Below are 21,798 nucleotides of genomic sequence, written 5' to 3' on the forward strand. Positions count from 1 at the left end.
GTTACCTGATTACTTGGCACTTGTTTAGCATTCAAAAAAGTGTTTGAAAGTATAAATTAAAAAATCTGTTACAAATTATTAAAAAGGAGAGCTTGTATTTTTAAAGCATTCTTGTTACTAAGTACCTATAATATAAATGTAGATAATATAGGTAGTAATATTTAAAAATGTTTCAAAACTAAAGATAAATGGGCAAAAATAAAGAAATATCAAAAACGTTAATGTAAAACGTGAAGTTTTTTGAAAATTTTAAATGTTTTATAATATTTTACATTATCTTAAAGCCCGCTCTATCCTGTACATAAAATATCTCTTTGTTGGAAACATAAAAAACATTAATCAGACGACAGAATAAATCAAGAGAATTACGTAACTGTAGCGGCGGCTGCGTTTTCTTAATTTTCACGCAAAGACATTCGGCTAGACAGAGAGAGAAATAAAACAAAGTGCGAGCTTTTGATACTAAAGATAGAGATAGCATGACACGACAGATTGGGGCGCACGCGCATCGCTGAAAGCTCGCGGCTCCGATAATCTTCAGTCTTAACTCAACCCTCGAAGTGTGCGGACGTGAGAACCGTATCGCGTTCTCTGAAAAATTCAACTCGATATCGTTTCATCGTGAACTAAACCGTGTTGAGTGACATTTAAGTGCTGTGCTAATTTTCTTGTGACCTCTGTCGATATATTTGACTTGATTTTATCATTGTGACATTTAGTTATCGATGTGCGCGGGAATTGTACTCGTTTCCCGTAGCTGGTAAGCCCATTTGTGTTTATTTTAGGATATAATTAAATATAGAACGTTCGTGTATGAAAACATAATTAGTTTCATATTTAACATGATTCAGAGTTACCTAGAAATATTCGTAGCGTGTAATGTTGTTGCCGGTTCGTTGGAAAATGGAATTTGAGACACATGTGTGGCACATACCTATGTATTTCTTATGAATAGGAATAAATGTAATTATTTATTTACTAAACTACGGCGAAAACCAAGCGAGGGTTATGTGTTTGACCTGTATGTATTTATGTACTATGTATGTGTATGTCCATTCCTATGTGCGCTCGTAACTATTCAACGGTTCAATCGATTTTGTTAAATGTCTTGATGACGCGAGTGTCACTGGGTACATAAAATTCTTAAAAAATTGAAATGGTGGATTTTGGGGCTATAAAATAATTGTGCTACTTAAAAAAGATACAGTGCGAACAGCAGTCGTGGTTTTTTTGAATTAGGTACTTGTTTAACTTATTTTACTAAGTTAAGCTAGTCACAGCAAAGGTAGATTTCAAAACAGCTTCAAAATTAATTATTTAAGTTAACGTTGACTCAAGTAGGTAACTGGATGCGGGACCAAAAGGTGGTAAAAACTACTTATGGGTCCTGAAGAGTGTGCTCTCGTAGCTTTAGTCAATCATCATCACCATCATCATCATTATCTTAAAAAATTCAACTATATTTTGAAAAAAGTGTTCAATGGTACCCATTTTAATTAAATGACTTGAGTATGAGTTTGTTTTAAGCCGTCGATCCTTGTTAAATCAACTTATAATAATAATTTTAATAGCTCTAAATGAAAATAAGAAACTTCTATTTTTTTACGCGCTACGCTCCGTAGCGCTCGCTGTTTGATGTTGTGGCAATAAACGATAAGCTAAACCAATATCGATAAATTATACATCAAAAATATTCGCAACCCTAGCAAATATTTTTTCATGTATGTGAAAACCAAAATAAAATCGATTTTTTTAAAGATATTTTCAGATATAAATCTTTACCTAAATAATATAGATACGAATCGATCAAAAGACATAGTAGGTATGCGGTATGATATATTTTATTATATAGTATGTTTGATCAACGGTGAACAATTAGAGCCTGTAAGGTAAGCCAAGGTTGAAGATTATGTTATAAGCCTGCTCGCAAACTTGCCGGTACAATAAGATGGAATTCTGTTATACCTGAAGAATGTAAATTATCTGTTGTGCGGGCTAGTAGTTTACTAACAAAGATATCTCACTACCTTTAGATTATTAGGTGTTATTGCCATACCAAGAAGAATTAAACGGTTTTTGGTCACCATTAAAATGAAAACAAATACACTTAAATAGTGACTGTCCATTAGAAATAACGAAAAAAAGCTTTAAGTCGATCCATTCATAAAATTTAATCAAAACATTATGAACAGAAATTAATTACATAAAATATTAAATTTCCGAGCAGGCTTTAAAAAATCCAAAACAGTAGCTTTACTTTGCTTTAAGCCTGCTTTAATTTTTTTTCGATTGTTCCAATAAGAATAATAAATTGTTGTTATACGTGAGAGTCTGTAAAGTTCATGAATATTATTATATAATAATATTATGAAGTGGTGATCATATAAAGTTATCAGCCAAAAGAAAGGCATCTGCCGAATATTATCTCTGATAGTTTTTACTTTGTTCGTACTCGTAGGACGTAGATGCTTCTGATTTTGTAGGTAGTTAGTACTCGTATGTGGAGCATTATATTAACCAGTTTTAAATAAAACGGATTAGAAAATTGGTTCGTAGCGTTTGCGTCCAGCCTATTTCTTTCATAAGGCGAGTCAAGGCTAGAGGCTGGGACCCTTAGCATGCATCCCGCGTCCTAACACGTGGCCAACAATGTGTTTTTGTTACTAATGGACAGAGCGAGGCGTGGAGTCGCTCTATTAATATTTATTGTTAAACTTTATTATATTGTAGTGGTCTTCAACCAGGCCTATTCTTTCATATGGGAAGTCAAGGCTAGAGACTGGGACCCTTAGCATGCATCCCGAGTCCTAACATGTAGCCAACAATGTGTTTTTGTTACGAATGGACTGGGCCAGGCGTGGAGTCGCTCTATTAATATTTATAGTTGATTTATATTCTCCCAACCAGCCTTATTCTTTCATAAGGGAAGTCTTAAGGGCTAGGATCCTTAGAATGCACCACGGCCAAACAAGGTGAGGCATGGAATAGCTGTATTAATATTTATTGCACATTTTTATCCTAATGAATAATCCTGTAAAGTTCAAATGTAACTTTTATTGCCGTTCGCTGGCAAATAAATAATTTGCAAAATAATATTTCAAATTAAATACATTTTACCTGAAATAAATTATAGTTTTATGCATGTTGTATTAGTATGAAAATTAAATCCATACTCCATAGGTACTACATAATATAAATGTGGAAGTGTGCTTTCTGTCTCTTATCTATCATCTTTTCACAAGCGATCCGCTTAACAAATTTTGACATTTAGCACAGAGCTTATGGCCATCTGTACGAGTTTCGTCAAAATCAGTTAAGTGGATGAGCCGTGAAAAAGTAACAGACTGACAAAATTTTGCATCTGTGATATAAGTATGAATATTATAAATTGTAAATTTTATAATGTTTTTTGTGGTGGACTATGGCCTAAGCCCGAAAGAAAACCGTGCTCAGTAGTGCGCTGGCGATGTGTTGGTCAACAATCTTGATTCAAGATGATAATTTTTTTGGAGTTATGATGGAGTCTCCCGTCTATGTTCTAAGTTACACCTAACGTGTGCCAAACACGTGGTTGTGGTCCCCTAAGCAAAAAAGTTTGTCTATTGCTTTCGAGCCGTTCTTATGTTTATTACCACCAATCAATGGCACCAAGTAGATATCTTATGGAGATTTTCTGAGATGAAATTGGGCATGTTCAAATTAAATTGCCCATACTAACTTCTTAAAATACATTGGTATTATTTCTGAATAGTGCGCAATTCGAACATTTATTTGAATTGACTTTATTCAAATTAAAAAATGTATATAATATATTATGTACATTATTCCTTATAATGATTAAATAATTAACTTGAACTTCTATCATAATTATACGAGAGCTTTGTCCGAAGAAATTAGCATGTTAACCTATAATACTTAATATTCTTTGATATATTTTTCTTGATAATTCTTTGATAATATTGAATTAGATATGTGAATACATATTTATATTTTTTTTCTTAAAAAAAATTGTGATTTGATACTTTCACGCCTTGCGGTTTTAAATTCGCGCAAATATTTTAGTTCAAGGCGTTCACCGAACTCGCATGCATGTAGGTGAAATTCCGTACGCGCAAAAAATCACCAGAATAAAAATTGCTGTGCGCGCTAGGCCTTATTCCTCAAAATTACCAAGCGTAAAACTGATAAATCTTGCTACAAAGTCTTTCAAAATTAATTACTGCCCAACGCCATCTTAATAAGGATTCTTTGCATTCTTCAATGTCCAATGTTATCCAAAATTTCTTCTGTATTTAGGTTAAAGCGTTCACGTATTGAGGTTTATCGCCATTTTTACTCGCAACTTCGGAAACGTTTCGCTTTTTCGTGCTTTTTCATGTTATTTCTGTATACTTTGATCATGGCTAATGAAGCTCGCTTAAAGTGGTTATTATACGATGATTTATTGAAAACATTAGCTACTGTTGCGATATAGTTCTCCTTTATATCTTAATTGTGCTATTTTATTGGGGTTTTATTGCGTTTTTAATGACGAGATTTGACTAAGACTCTCTAGTTTCTACCACCACTAGGATTTCATCTCGATAATTCCTCGAATGTGAACTTTTATTCACGTTACAAAAAACTCTCTCACTAGAGTTAAGCTATTTATTGGTTACTAGTTGTTGCCCGCGATTTTCCTATTTTTCTAGGTAAAACCTATATCTACGCGAACGAAATCTCGGGCATCAGTACCTAATATTTTTTTTTGATAGTAGAAGCTCTGTGGATGAAGTACAGCTGTCGCGTGTCTCTGTTACAAGTAGTTCTACTTCTTTACAAAACACTGGAACAAAACCGCCATCGACTCTCAGTGCATCGTGTTTACAGCTCTTTAGAATAACATTTACTTATTCTAAAAGCTTTTGAACTATCAATTTCTACGTATAAAACATTAAGTTGGCTAGCAAATGGGTTTTCCGCCCCCGTATCAAGATTATGACTAGGCTTGGCAACTACCATAATATTTAATTAGGTATCTACTTACATTTTATAATGATTTTGAGATAGGTACCTTTATAAATAGGTACCTTTATCAATTGCAAAGAGGTACTTACCTATTAATTGTAAGGTCTGTACGTTTCATGACGATGGAACTGAATCATCGAGTATGTTTTAGGGGAACCATAAACAAAAACAAGGGGGATGGCGTGGTGGTAGTGCTTGGTAGCTGGCTTTTCCTGCATGTTTGGCAGTGGGCGGGCGGGCGGTGCATATTCTATATGTTGCACTATACAGATTTATCTGTCTCAGCGGATTATAGCAAATTAAGCTTTTGGTTCCTTGTTGGTGTAATATCGTGGACTTCCGCAAAGTAGCCTGCTTCTAATCTAATGTAATTTATTATGTAAGTTCATTTATTAGAACCCACAAGTTCAATGTATTTCCTTGAATTTAAATGCAATAACTAACATAGGTATTGCCTAATTCGTATTCTTATAACTATATCGGGTTTTATTCGCCTGGCGGCGTAAGAGGTTGTGTGTTGCATAAGTTATTAGAAATTACTATATGGTTATTTTAAGCATCGATGATTTTAAGCTACATACTATTCAAATGTGAAATCCTTCCTTATTACATTGTGTCAGGATAGGTACGTTTCAGAATTCCTTTAGACAGATTTGTGTTACTCTAAACGAATAGACAGAGCTACGAATAATTCGTAGAGACTGGTATCTACGAAAATAAGCTATATTTAGCTTTTATCACCAGTCTACTAGTTATAGGCTACTTTTTATCCCGGAAAATCAAACAGTTCCCGCGGGATTCCTAAAGACCCATCCACTTAACCGATTTGTATGTTTGGTAACAAAGTAGCTTGCGTCCCAGAAATCGACAATTTTTATTGACAAAATTATCCTCTCCGCACACTTATTATGGACTATCAAGGTACAAAAATGATGTGATTTTGGTAATTAACAGGAAAAGCATAGAGTTCAAAGGCCTTGTTTATAAATTATTATTATACGTAAATATATGAACTCTACGTACAGTGCATCGGCGTACGCTGTTATTGGAATATTAATATAAAATTTTATTCTCATGACATTATTTTGTATGCCGAGCTGCACAAAAATGGATGACATAATATCGAAGGAGTATATGGATGCCGCCGCTCGTTATTATGGTACGGCTACACTATCGGATTCGGCAAATGATTCGCAAATAGTGTGGCGATACGATTGCCGCCGGCCGCACAACTTGCGATATTACTAATCATTCGCCATTCGGATAGGAGCTATAATATCATCAGGAAAATTATGCCTTATTTTTGTCATTTTCTTTGATTTAGGCCCAGTTGTATGACAGGTGATTAAAGTTTTAAAGTTACTTTACGGTTAAATTTTGACCGTCAATAAAAGAAAAATAGGTCCCATATGTCAGCGTTTAGTACCTCTCCAAGACTGGGAATTGGCGGTCCGTAGTGGGACTACGATAGTAACCTAGTTAAGGTTAGCCCATAAAGTAGAATGTTTTTCAAATATATAATGGGTTAAGAAGAATCTCAATATATAGGTACTGTATATTAGTTTATTATGACGAGAACGTGATATCCTATCTAAAGGAAGCAAGCCGCGTTGATATATTGGCGGATATTGTTGACCTGCCCCGACCTTTGCATCGATCTTAAATACTATAGGTATCATATGAATCCAAGACACTAACATAAGAAATTGATATCTATTCTATGCACCTATTACTATATGGGCGAAGTCTACGTGGACACGTGGAAATAAAATAAGTCACCAGTAATAAAAAATACCTAAAGCTACCCAGATAAGTCTTTCAGTAAAGCCGTATACGAGTAATTTATAGCCTCGATAGCTCAACGGTTAAAGGAGCGAACTGAAATCCAAAAGGTCGGCGGTTCAAACCCCACCCGTTGCACTATTGGCGTACCTACTTTTAACACAAGCTTTACGCTTAATGAAAGGGCAATATTAGTCATAATGATAAACTTGGCTAATATTCCTAAAAAAACTGTACTATTAAAAATAAAAAATAAAAGTGTTCTAACTTCTAATTAGTGACTGTTTTGGTGCTGCAGAATGCAGATGTTATTTGGCGATCACTAATCACTGATTAGTTAACATAAATACATGGATATACATATTTAAATATTACATCTAATTATATTGTGTGTATTTTTGAAATTTCTTGTATCAAAGGTATGTCAAAATGAATTGTGAATATATGAAAATGAATTGGTATATTTCACCTAAGTTAATAATATTATTAAAACAGAGAAATTACTACCTCTAAGTTCTAAATCAGAAAAAAAGGCCAGCCCGCACAAAAAGGTAACTGTCAGTATTTTCCGGAAAAGGTCTTAATTTAGATCTAATATTTTATGTATCATCAACAAAAGTTAGAAAATGTCTTTATCTACAACTACAACTTATAATTTGTTGTCATTCTTTCTAGAATAAAAAGCATTCCACCATTAACTATCAAGTAGGATGACCAACAAACGACAATGTACGCGCGAGCTCCCTCCATTATGTTACAACCAGAGAGTTGCTGCACTTACAACAAGAGCAGCAATCTCCCGCAAAATCTAGTCAGCTTTATTAGTGTAACAAAGTACTACTGGTAAACTTCAAGTTTATTTTGTTATTGAAGTAATTCATTCTAGACCTGCTTTATATCTATCATTATCTTTATGAAACACCAGATGATGCCCGCGACTTTGTCCTCGTGGATTTTTTTAATCCCGTGGAGAAAAACCCATTACTTTAAAGTGTTCCAAATTCTGTACTCAAGTAATTTTTATAACTTTTTGCGCCAGCGCCAACAGAATCTTGGACACGATACCCAGATTAGATTTAATAATTATTTTTTGACGTCTCATATGGGTACGAGGTCTGATGCTCTATTGACTACCTCAATGATTACTGCTTTAACTAATGACGTCACATTTTTGAGATAATCTGTGAGCCTTTTGTACTTTCGACAAAGGTCCAGGGGACGCCGACAAAGGTTAACTTTAAGCGAACGAGAGGAACGGTTAATGTGTGAGTGTGTGTTTGTTTAATGCCGTGGTAATGCACCTTGTATTCATGACTTCTGAATTATTTTGTGAGAATATATTGTTTTGAATATTTCATATCTATCTATCTATCTTATTTTTTTTTCTTTTATGGTTACTGTTGAGCCTATAGTTGTGATCATATAAAATAAAAATGAAATACCTACGTATTCATGTATGCCAAATTATATTATGGCACTTATAATATTACTGGACCAACAATTTTTTAACTAAAGCAGATTCTACTGAGGAGAGCTGGCAAAAAACTCAGCTCAAAAACGTATCTTGCCTTAGGGCTGTGAGATCTTTCGTAGCTTAAACCATGCGAGATAGTTTAATCTTCTGTCATCGATTATTTTGTAAGATCAATGGCTTATGGACAGTTTAAACTATCGATTAAATTGAATCAACCCAAAGCTTACACTTTTCTTTATGGGTTAAACTGTTTTTATGTCAATAGACAATTTTGATATCCACAAAAGATACTACAGAGTAGTCCTGACACTTATCTCTGAAAATTTGAAATCATTTAGATATTTGCTAACCCTCAACCCAGTATTCAAATCAAAACAAACACACGGTAATTCAATAAAACAAAAACGGCCCCTGATTGCTTCAAATCACATGAGTGGTACATTATCTTCGATTGTCCAACGACAATAAATACGAAGGAACGTTTTTCAAACGTGCCACGAAAAATCAAACTTTATGTCCTGAAAATAAAGCCGAGGTTTATGTTGATATTATTGTGAAGTACTTATTCTAAATAGTGTATTTGAAAATCAACTATGTGGGCATGGGTTTTAAGTCGGTAATTGTATACAAAGATTTGTTGTGGTGTCTTCACCGTTCCGATTTAAGCATGAGACGCAATAAATTTCAATTAATACCGTCGACAGCACAGTATTGTCTTACAAAGAGATTTGGCTATGATTTTTTTTCAGTTCGTTGTGGTTCGTGCGAACTTTTCTTTCGTTAATTCGGTTGTTAGTATAATTTATGGAACTATTAATTCGTTTAATCTTTCGGTCTTAACGCTTGAAAGTTGAGATGGTCTAAAACAGTGTTAGTTTATCAAAGAGTAGACTTTTTTGTCTAGACATCGGTCCTGTTGCATGACAGGGCGGTTAAAGTTACTTTACGGTTAGCGTCTGACCACCAATAAGAAGGAAAGTTAATGCACAATTATTTAGTATTTTAGTAGTTAAGTAGGTGTATTCGTACCTACATGATAAAGGTTAAAAAAATTACAAAGTTGACAAAGCCTGACTTGTGCAACCCATTATGATTTTGGGGACGATCAAAAACGGTAACCGTAACGTAAGTTAAATCGCCTGTTATGTAACAGGGCCTTAGTAAGAATCTGGCAATGCATGACGTGATTTCTAATTCTATTCCGAAGAAAATTTTAAAAAATTAGACTTTATACTTTGACGAAAGATTTTATACGTCTTTGTTACCTGTTATCTGCCAAAGCCACCATGATCGAAACGTCATAGTCGCTGATCGTCCCTCCCTTTGTTGGGGACAATGCGCAGAGAAACGTTTAGCTTTAATAAAATACCAACGGTCTGGCACTCCCGGGCTCTTTATTGTCATTGAATAAAAAATACGTTTAATAGAAAAAAACATCTGATTCAGAAAATTGTGAAAACATAAGTATTTTTGGGGTTATCTTTCGTATTCGGGAAAGGGAACATACGAAGTCCCGAGGAGAAATATCCATCCATACCTACTAATATTATAAATGGGAAAGTGTGTTTGTCTGTCTGTTTGCTACCTTTTCATGGTCTAACAGTTTGACCGATTTTGATGAGGTACGGAGTTACCTTACATTCCGGGGACGGGCATAGGGTACATTTTATCCCAGAATAATGAAAGAGTTCCCACGGGATTCATAAAGGCTCATCCGTTTATCCGAATTATGTGGGTACAGAGGTAGTTTGCGTCCTGGAAATTGACATAGGCAACTTTTTGTCCCGGAAAAGCAAAGAGTTCCCACGGGATTTAAAAATAATCTGAATCCACGCGGACAAAGTCGCGGGCATCATCTAGTCACACTAATATTATAAAGGAGAAAGTTTGTATGTGTGTGTGTGTGTGTGTGTGTGTGTGTGTGTGTGTGTGTGTGTGTGTGTGTGTGTGTGTGTGTGTGTGTGTGTGTGTGTGTGTGTGTGTGTGTGTGTGTGTGTGTGTGTGTGTGTATGCTTGTTACTCCTTCACGCAAAAACTACTGGACGGATTGGGCTGAAATTTAGAATGGAGATAGATTATACCCTGGATTAGCACATAGGCTACTTTTTATTCCGGAAAATCAAAGAGTTCCCACGGGAATTTTTAAAAAACCTACATCCACGCGAACGAAGTCGCGGGCATCAGCTAGTTTTAAATAAAAGTTCATTATCCGAACACAAGAGAACATAATCAAGATTCAAGTGTAACCCCCTCTAATGTTATATCAATTGTCGGTGCCGGTCGTTCTCTTCCATTTACAAGCAAATAAGCAATTGATTATCAATTCGCCTTTCTTATTTATTGACCGACTGGCGACTGTGCGATGCATCGAGTCCCTTTAAATAATACGATATCGATACGACTACGACACGACCGCACACAAAAGCTTGATCAAATCATTTATCAAAGTAGGTAAAATTGTCTTTTTAACAGTCAATTGTTGGATTTGTAAGACAATGATGTAATGGTGATAATTTAAACTTAAAACTAAAGCTACAAGGGCATCAAACGTGCCCAGATCTGTGAATAGCCTACAACAAACTCGGCCAAGTTTCTTTATAATAAATATTACTACTTTGTCCAAACACTTTTCACTCTGAGAAAAGACTCGTGCACAGGTAGTGGGGTTGATGATGATGATGACGATGATATTGTTAATCGCACCTAACTCCACCCTTTTAAAAGTTAAGTCGAGTAAGGAAAATATATATATTGTATACTTAATATTTTCTAATTAAACGCGATAAGTTTTTCTCTCTTAAGATGCACGATTCTATCGTTTGAAAACATATCTACAATAGTTTTAAATTTCATTTTAATGTTATCAAAATTTAAATATCCGAAAGCCAAACATATATTTTGTTAGTGGATCGTTCCCGTACAGTGTAAAGGCGGATGCACTATCAAAGCACCGAGAAACAACGATAATAAAGATATAAAATATATTCATTATACATCGAACATTTTATATGACAAGCGAACAGCTTAGTATATTGTCCGTAAGTAATGAATTGCTAAATTCAAATATTTACGGTCACTGTATGTAAACGCGCATTATCTATTGTTTGCTCGAGTGATTTATTTGCAAGTATTATGTAAACTGCACGTGAATAGAGTTATTGTAAGCACGTGTTGCAATCGATCGTAGTAAAATACTCAAACCGTACCTATTTATAGCTTATTTTTTTCTGAAGTGAATTTCACTGTTATCTCGCCTGGTGGTAAGTGGCAATGCAGTTAACCTGGAAAGGATATCGCAGTTTTCAACATCCCCCTACTCCCTCTCACGAAATTTTAGACATGAAACAACATTATTTCAAGATGTTCTCTTCCGCTCGTTCTTAAAATAACTCAATTTTTACTGAAAAAATACTGAAAAAAATCGCGCTTGCTGCGCTCGGGCTTTTATTTTTAAGAAATAAAATCGGAAAGTCTACTGTAGTGAAGCCGGGGTGTGAGACAGTTAGAGTTTTGTATTTTAACAAAAAAATTGAACTCGTTGCGCTCGCACTCCTGTTAATTTCTTTATCAAAATATTAAAAGGCAAAATTTTATTGATCCGCCATAGACAGGTAGATGGAAAACTGCACACAAACCAAAAAAAAAAGATACAACGAAACTATAAACTAAGAGTAAAAACCATAATAACCATACAGCCCTAACCGAGACATTTTTTTCAATTTTTTCTGATTCTGAATGTCTGAACCTAGCATAATCTGATGCCTAAGCCAGGTACTAGATATTATATAACACGTCCACACCGAATGGCTTCGGATATGATAATGACAATCAACTAATAGAATATTCAAATTTTACCTATTTACTGTCATACATGCATCCCGATTAATATTTCTCCACGCCCATCAGAAATCGTTCCCACTTCCTTGTACGTGCGGTGCATTTTATTGACTTTCTTTTGTCCTTTTCTCTCTAATACAAAGTTGTGTGCATGCGAGTGAGAGGTGAGAACGTCTGGTAGCAGTCGATCATCTTTATTCGTGATGGCCAGTGGTATATTATCGAAGCTTCCGGTCCTGTCAAGTCATTGACTCAAGGAATACTGGACACGGTTGGTTCGATGGTCCTTGATGTTACTTCATTATGTAATAGGACAACTCGAAGTTTTATTCAAGCCATTGACAAATACGAGTAATAAGTAGCGTATCTTAGACAGAGATGCTACTCAAAATATTTGTAACTAGCCGATGCCCGCGACTTCATCCGCGTGGATTTAGGTTTTCAGCTTTTTGATTTTCCGAGATAAAAAGTAGCCTATATTATCAATCTCTAGGTCTTTAACTATATCCATGCAAATCACCACTTTCGCATTTATAATGCTTATAATATTATGGGTAGCGATTCCTTGATACTTTTTTTTTGAAGTATCAAGGAATCGCTACCCATCACACTAATATTATAAAGGAGAAAGTTTGTATGTGTGTGTGTGTGTGTGTGTGTGTATGTTTGTTACTCCTTCACGCAAAAACTACTGGACGGATTGGGCTGAAATTTAGAATGGAGATAGATTATACCCTGGATTAGCACATAGGCTACTTTTTATCCCGGAAAATCAAAGAGTTCCCACGGGAATTTTAAAAAACCTACATCCACGCGAACGAAGTCGCGGGCATCAGCTAGTAATATTATATTCCAAATTCCAATGCTGCGCATTCCGGTGTGAGGTCACCATTGTAGCACCTTGGGACCCCAACCTCTAACGGCTTTTCGAACTAAGTGCCCTGCCCATTGCCACTTTAGCTTCGCTACCCACTGAGTTATTGCAGTTACTCTGGTTCTCCTACGGATCTTCTGATTTCTGGTTTAATCACGTAGAGAAACTTCAAGCTCGCTCCATTTGCATTGCTCGCTGAGTGACTCTGAACTTTTTTAAGAGGCCCATAGTTAGCGACCATGTCTCGGATCTATGATATGACATCACTGGCAACACGTACCTACTGTTTCGAAAACTTTGGTCTTCAAGCACCAAAGAATTTTGGACAATGTGAAGAGATTGCCTGAGAAGTATGTGAGGCTTGTGAAAGCGATGTATAGACGAGCGAGTACAAGGGTCAGATCAGAAGCTGGCGTTACGGACAAGTTCAATGTGGAAGTAGGCTTGCATCAGGGATCGGCTTTAAGTCCTTATTTGTTTGTCCTGGTAATGGATGCTCTGACGTCAAACATACAGGAACAAGCACCCTGGTGCATGCTGTTTGCCGACGACATTGTGCTTGTCGGAGAAGATGCGGCCGACGTCCAGAGCAGACTGCGTAGATGGCAAGAGAAATTGGAGAGTGTTGGCCTGAGGATCAGCCGAACGAAGACAGAACATCTGTTCTGTGACTTCGGTGGCCCCTCCAGTTTCTCTGATATCTCTTTGGATGGCGTAACTCTACCTGTCTGCTCCAATTTCCGGTACCTCGGTTCGCTCTTCCAAAGTGACGGTAGCATTGATCGAGACGTGAACAATAGAATGAATGCGGGATGGATGAAATGGCGACAGGTCTCAGGTGTTATATGCGACCCGAAAATGCCCCTTAAACTTAAGGGGAAAATTTACAAAACTGTCGTTAGACCTGTCACATTGTATGGTTCAGAATGTTGGGCGGTAAAAGGGAAGGATGAAAGACGAGTACATACGACCGAAATGCGAATGTTGAGATGGATGTGTGGTGTGACAAGAATGGATATGATAAGGAATGAATATATAAGGGGAAGTTTAAAAGTAGCACCAGTGGTAGAAAAAATGAGGAGTAATAGGCTGGCATGGTATGGGCATGTAATGCGGAGGGAAGAGAGTCATATCACTAGAAGAATGTTAAATATGCATGTGGATGGAGAAAAGAGAAGAGGACGACCAAAGAAAAGGTGGATGGATTGCGTGAAAGAGGATATGCGTATAAAAGGGGTAGATGATAAGTTGATGGATGACAGAAGAGAGTGGAAGAGGAAGACATGTTGTGCCGACCCCACGTAGCATGGGATAAGGGCTGGAAGAAGAAGAATACATCTCGAAGCTTCCTGAACGCAGCCCAGCTGAGTTGGATTCGGTGGTTAACCTCTTTCTCGAAATTGTACGTACCTGGCTGGATTGTATTGTACGGCCCACGTACATTGTATATACTCGTCTACAATTTCAAGTGCAGAGCTCTCAACGATTTTTGGATGGGACGAGACTTGAGCATTAGACGTGATTTTCGTCTCACTCACTATTACCGGTACCAATTTGGCTCAATTAGTACGAGGTAGGAAAACCATAAACTTTCGCCCAATACATAGTTTCGGCTACAATCAACACTACTTGTAAATTCTATCACAGTGCTGTTAACCGTTCGATTAACAAGAAAGAATTCTGTTACGACATGCTGTAAGAATTCAAATCGATCCTCGGGAATGCTAATGGCTTACTTTCCTATCGTAGGTGTCTACACGATTTGATGACCTTATTTACATTACCATTTTGAAAACTATATTTTTTAATCAGTTTTTGCATTTTTTTATACCTGAGGAATTAGCATGGTTTGAAAATTAAGCTAGAGTTCTTAAAATGGAGAAATTCCATTGCTATCAAATTTAATATGTCTATCATATGAATAACAGCATGCCTATCATGTTATGTTATATTATATTATTGGTAATTTTAACCTACGCTTTTATAACCACCGCTTTGGCTATAAGATTACCTAAAAATAAGACTTTTGCTGAATTGTATAAAATTCACTTTTGACCATACCTACCTACTTCTACGGACTACAATACTCTACAATACATTGATTATACTTCGTCCATTGAACTGTTCACAATATCACACCAAGTTTCCTGTCAATCGCTAATTTTTCAACTCGCACTATCACTATCATCTAACAAATTGCTTACAATGAGGTGTTAAACTCAACACCCCCTATTGTCTGGGGAGATAGATATCTTGTCATTAGTGATGCGAAGCACTCCTTGGCCTAGCTGAGATGAATTGGGAATTAGGAGGCTTTCTTAGAACTGTTTTGTTTGATAAAAAATGTGTCGATACCCGTAAAGCATCCATTTTCGAAAGACGAGGGTCGCATCTCTAATTTGTCTTATTTTTTGGTGAAATTTTGGTTGATTTTTGATGGCTTGCTTTTTTAAATAATTTTGTTGAATGTTGACAAAAGTCTCCCTTTTTGATCTAAGATAGATCATTACTAAAACTCTTTAGCCTGCTTTCTAATTTCATTAGATTTATTTATTACTAGAGGATGCCCGCGACTTCGTCCGCGTGGATTTAGGTTTTTAAGGATCCCGTGGGAACTGTTTGATTTTCCGAGATAAAAAGTAGCCTATGTCTGTAGTAAAATCAGAGTTTCGTCAGAATCGGTTAAACTGTTGAGCCGTGAAAAGGTAGCAGACAGACAGACAGACAGACAGACACACTTTCGCATTTATAATATTAAGTATGGATTCACATTTCATTTTTCAGATGTATGTATGATACGTCTTGTTCATTTGTTGGTACTTACCAGTACTTGGGGCAGATTTTTTTAATCATTAAATAATAAAGACACTGATAGGTTTCCAGTATAAAAATTGTCGGTTCTTATTTTATTTATATTCATTAGATTATAATCTTTTCAGTACCAAAGTATAATGTGTGAACCAGGCATTTTCAGTAACCTTACTTACAAAAACCTATGAAGGTAAATGATTTGTCACCCACATTTTCTTTCCTCTTATTTTCAACAACTCATGCTCAACTATCATTTGGTACTGAATGTCTCAATACACACGCCACGGTGCAGCCTGAATCCAGCGGCTCCCTGCAACTCGCCTGATGTCTTTCTTCCAACTAGTGGAGGGGTCTTCCAACGCTGCGCTTTCAGGTGGGAGGTCGCCATGCTAGCACCTTGATGGGACCCCAATGTCTATCGGTTTTTCGAACTATGTCCATGCCCTACTCATTTCCACTCTATCATACAAGTCCCAACAAGTGACCCACATTACAGTGGACCCCCGGTAATCCGGCCCCTGTCTAATCCGGCAGCCCCTGTAATCCGACAAGTTTATTTTATTATTGAACTAGCTAATGCCCGCGACTTCGTTAGCGTGGATGTAGGTTTTTTAAAGTTCCCGTGGGAACACTTTAATTTTCCGGGATAAAAAGTAGCCTATGTGCTAATCCAGGGGATAATCTATCTCCATTCTTAATTTCAGCCCAATCCGTTCAGAAGTTTTTGCGTGAAGGAGTAACAAACATACACACACACACATACATATACACATACAAACTTTACCCTTTATAATATTAGTGTGATGTGATATGGTTTACTTTTGACATATAGAATATTATCGTTGGATCTTTAATTTGTCGGATTAAAAGGTACTCTTTAATAAAAAACGCCGGACTATAGGGGGTCTTACGCAGTACTCTATAATCCTACAAATTCGATAGTCCGACACTGCCCTGCAAAACGTTTGTCGGATTACCGGGGGTCCACTGTATTATGTAGGTCACTTATTGGGACCAGCTGTGGACGTCTATCGGTTGACGACGACGACGACGATGATGTCTCAATCAAGTACCAAAGAGCCTGCAGTCTAATAAACCACTCAATAGACAAACAGGAGGGTGGGATAAGTAACTGGAGTAGTTACAGTTTAAAAATAAACAAAGGCCCGATCTATCAATCTCAAGTGCTCTCGAGTCTCGTTCAATCTGGACTCTGGCCTATATAGTGCCCCTATTGTTTGGCCACCTTGCTTCCATGTTAACCTATTTCGCGGAGTATAGATTATAATGTTCTTGTAGTGAAACATTAGATAATTAGGTCTGTGGGATGTTTTATATCTGTATAGGTAATATAATTTATTTCTTAAGCGGCTTTAAAAAAAAAAGATTTTCACCTTTATCATTTAGTAGACTTGGTGTATTTTAAAAGAATTGTTATTTCAACTGTATTTATCTTTTGTTTAAAATAATATTGTTAGATATTACAGAGTATTTCAGTATTTTTGTACTTATTTTTGCTATTTATGATTTTGTTAAGAGAAAAAAAACCAAATTTAAAATGTGTTTGTGAATTAGTATAGCTAGTACTTACTGAGAATAAGCCCTATCTAAAACTATGTATGTTAAGCATTAGAATTTTCACATAGCACCCTTCGCAGTTTGTAAAATCTATGCAGGGAACCTTTGTCCATCAGTAAAAATCTCTATCTATCTAATCTAAATCAGATTCTAAAATTGAAAAGTTCACTGTTAAAATTCAAAAATTCAAAATTCAAAATAATTTTTATTCAATTAGACTTTTACAAGTTCTTTTGAATCGTCAAAAGCATCTACCACTGGTTCGGAATGCCTTTCCTACCGAGAAGAACCAGCAAGAAACTCGGCGGTTGCTCTTTTCAAAGATTTGATATACAATATTTGCCATGTGCAAAAACAATTGAAGTCCCGCGCATTGCTGGAGCGAATTGCAGGTCAAATCCAAGCTCTTTTATCATTTACATAATCTTCAAGTTAACAAGTTCAAAGACCGTTTAAGTTCAACTCGAATTAACGTAATTTACTAGCTAGATATAAACAAATAAAGCAATTTGCCGCAATGGAAGTACTCTATAAGTGGTAACGTAAAATATATTTTTTAAACCAAATCCCTCTGATGTAGAGCAATAAAACCGATCGTCTTTGGGGATATCCGTTAGAAGTTTATTTTTGTGTGACCGCAGGAATTTCTGTTTTTATTTATGTATCTCGTACGCATTGAGCTGTGATCATTCAACAATAAAAATGAAGTCACTATTTAACTAAGTAGGATATATCTATTTTTGCTTTTTAATAATCTAGGGTTGGTTGTTGGAGTTCGCATATATTTCTCAGAATTTTCATGATGCCTAGATAAGAAGGGCATGAATATAAAAGAAAAATCAAAGAAAAAAAACAGAAAAAAAGTTATGAAAAATGGTGGTTTATATTGTATGATTTTTTTTTACTATACGAACGGGCATTTAAAGAATGATAATCAAGGAGATCTACATAATAGTATCTATACCAGCTGAATAAGATTGGGTTGGATTTTCAGAAAACACGCATACTTCACGCATATAATTATGAAAAGGTGAAGAAACCAAGACTTGAATTCTAAGGAATCTTCTATAAATTGATAGCATTTTATTTGATCTTGACTAGTTTAGTTTTGCTGATTAATAAAAATATTACACTAATATATAAAAATAATATACTAATATAAAACTAATATGCTAATAACTAAAAATAATTCAACGTTTAGGTCCGAAAATCCATGCAAGGCTGTGGTAATATCATCAGCTAAAATACAAATTCTACAGTTCAAGAGCTTTTAGTCCATGGCCTTGAACCAACCAATTGTATATTAATATCGACCATAGTAACTCGTTTCCCAAATGATTCTCAAACGTTCTGAAAGTGCAGTTTTTTACAATGTAAACAAAAGTGTTTATTTCACAGCTCACAGGCGATTTTCGTTCTAAATATACATATGACGATTCCGAAACTGAAACTGTTCGACCTTCCGTGGAACTCAATTTTTTTATAAGAATCGTTTCAAATTATTATTCACAGACATCTCTAAATATTGGACTAGTAGTTTTTGTTCGCGTAAACTCCACCAAGGCTCTAATTTTCAAAAGTTTGAGCTTTGCTTTGATAGATCAATCAGTCAGTTAGTTTTTTTTTAAATATATTTAAATTCTTCTATTGAAATATCTTCTTTAGGTGCGTCTGAGCAAAGTCAATCTATAGATCTCACTACGAGTATAATAAGAGTATACATAGGGTCTGAAATCATTGAAATTATATGAAAGACTTTTGAATTTATTTCTATCACCATAAATTTTGAAAGTTGTCTATATACTCGTACTAACTGATGCCCGCGACTTAATTCGCGTGGATGTAGGTTTTTTAAAATTCCCGTGGGAACTCTTTGATTTTCCGGGATAAAAAGTAGCCTATGTGCTAATCCAGGGTATAATCTATCTCCATTCTAAATTTCAGCCCACTCCGTACTGTAGTTTTTGCATGAAGAAGTAACAAACATACACACACACACACACACACACATACAAACTTTCTCCTTTATAATATTAGTGTGATATAGTAACTAAGGTTAATTCTCGAGTTTTACTATGATTTTAATCCTTATGGGAGCAACTAATGTTAAAGTAAGTACTCAAAAGGTATAAGCCCCAATTTTTTTTTGCCATCATTTTCGGACTTACGTAGTCTCAATGGGTACTTTTCATCTTAAAGAACCTGCCTAGCTATATTTGATTGCTCAAGTAGTTCAGATAGAACTCCTGGAAAATTATTAACTCTTGCCTTATGGGTATCTAAATTATGAGTGGCAGGAAACGATGGACGCCGGAAGGACATTCCACACCTTAAACGTAGGTACGTATTAGAAACAAGGAAGCAAAGCTTGATGGACATTTATAGAATATTAATCACATAAGGGCGCAAAGTGCTAACCCTAACAGTATTAGTTGACGATAAAAGAAGAAAAAAGTAGTAAATGTTCTAGCAGCTAGAAGATACTAAGCAGTTTGAATAAGACCAAGTCAAAGTCAAAGTCATTTATTCTAATTGGGTACTATTGTTCGCTTTCTGACTGTGAAACAATGATGTAGTGGTGATAATTCATTATGGTAACTTTAAACTAAAGCTACGAGGGTTCTGCCCAGGTCTAAAAAGAGCTCACAACAAACTCAGCTGGGTATATTTTTTTTACTGTCACCACTTTTCAAAATCTCACACTATAAAGGCGAAAGTTTGTATGTGTGTGTGTATGTTTGTTACTCTTTCGCGTAAGAACTACTGGACGGATTTCGCTGAAATTTGGAATGGAGATAGGTTATGCCCTGGATTAGCACATAGGCTACTTTTCATCCCGGAAAATCAAGAAGTTCCCACAGGATTTTGACAACATAACTCCACGCGAACGAAGTCGCGGGCATCATCTAGTCACATATACTTATTAAGCTTATCAAAGCTGTTTGGCAACTCATTCTCAATTCAAAATTACGTGTGGTTATGGTACGCATAGAGAATTTGCACACTATAGAATAGAGCCAAAGCATTTTAATTAGAAACGTGTGCCGGCCGTATATCTTTTTAGCGGATTTCCTGACCTCGAATTAAATTCGGATGTCTTGGAAATCACATGTGATTGAAAAAATATGTCGCATGTAAACAGTTCGTTTATACGCTTGTTTTTCTTGAGAAGACTGTATTTTTATAGAATTATCGTGAATTATAAAATTCGTCGAACCAGATATACCTACTTAGTTTTTTATTTTTCAAGCATCATAGTTTTAGATTTTAAATGATAAGGAATAATATTATTTTCCTAGGTTATTCGAATGGGAGGATTATCTTGTGCTCAATGTCTTATAAAGAGTTTGGGTCGAGGGTTAACCCTCGACCCAAAAAGAGGGGCGTTATAAGTTTGACGTGATCTGTGTATCTGTCTGTGGCATCGTAGCTCCTAAACTAATGAACCGATTTTAATTTGGTTTTTTTTTTTGTTTGAAAGGTGGCTATATCGAGAGTGTTCTTAGCTGTAATCCAAGAAAATCGGTTCAGGCGTTTGAAAGTTATCAGCTCTTTTCTAGTTGCTGTAACCTTCACTTGTCGGGGGTGTTATAAACTTTTAATTTACACTTGTGTTCTATTTGACATTCTTATAAGAACTCATTTAGGCCAATCGATTGAATGAATTGTATTTAAATCTATTATACTTGTTTTAAATTTACCTGGAGAATCTTTAGCATAATCGTCGCCTTCGTTTTGTTTTATCTTGAATGTGGCTAGACCTTTAGCAGCTAAAAATAAATCCGCATCATATAATTGAAGAAAACATTTAGTACCACGTTCCGCCCGATTTTTGATAACATTAAAATATTCATTTGCACATTTATCTTCCTAACCAAGGAACTTCAATTGGCAAAGACGTACCGCGCATACCTAAATTGAATTCCAAAGCATTTTTATCTTTATTAGAGCTGGGTTAAGAGTTTTATTTCTTTGTGGGGTTTATATTGAATGATTAGGAAGATTGACGTAATGTTTTAGCAGGCTGAATGATCTCTATTCCCGGTTCTTGAATCTTGAGTCTTGACCATGCCTTGATTTGACCTTAATCTATTTTATAAGATAGATATTATTTTCCCGCTAAGTTTATTTTGTCCATATACTCGTACCTACGATTTTCTTGGAAGAAATTCTGAGGTAAGTACTGAGGAATTTATCAACTTGCATTGCGTTGTTTAGCAGTGTGATTGATCTTAATATTGTGTTTTGAGGTCTTTACTATCATCATTGGGACTTATGTACATTCATTCATCTAAGGTACTTCTAAATGTTTTCCTAAATAGACTTTTGATTTATTCTTGCTCTGGGCTTTGGATATGCGTGGTATTTGAATAGCTATATTTAGGATTCTAAGAGAAGATAAAAGTTATCGCAGTTTTTTGATTTAGAACTGCAG

The 21,798-nt window shown here is 35.6% G+C and overlaps 2 protein-coding genes across 5 annotated transcripts in view; both read left to right on the forward strand.

Annotated features, from left to right (window-relative positions):
• The first annotated feature begins 527 nt into the window (after positions 1-527).
• Positions 528-21,798, forward strand: part of LOC123876758 (fibroblast growth factor receptor homolog 1-like) — a 102,142-nt gene continuing 80,871 nt past the window's right edge. For 3 of the 4 annotated variants that reach the window (XM_045923113.1, XM_045923114.1, XM_045923116.1), the window contains exon 1: positions 529-760. The gene's annotated coding sequence lies outside the window, so the exon portion shown is untranslated. Of the gene's footprint in view, positions 761-21,798 lie in introns of all 4 variants that reach the window. The other variant, XM_045923115.1, reaches the window with a different exon arrangement.
• Positions 13,312-14,740, forward strand: LOC123877096. The gene is made up of 2 exons (XM_045923603.1): positions 13,312-14,175; positions 14,724-14,740. The coding sequence occupies exons 1-2, from the start codon at positions 13,347-13,349 to the stop codon at positions 14,738-14,740; spliced, it is 846 nt and encodes a 281-aa protein (XP_045779559.1). The 5' UTR covers positions 13,312-13,346.

Source organism: Maniola jurtina, chromosome 22 (genome assembly GCF_905333055.1).
Source record: "Maniola jurtina chromosome 22, ilManJurt1.1, whole genome shotgun sequence".
NCBI classification, from domain to species: domain Eukaryota; kingdom Metazoa; phylum Arthropoda; class Insecta; order Lepidoptera; family Nymphalidae; genus Maniola; species Maniola jurtina.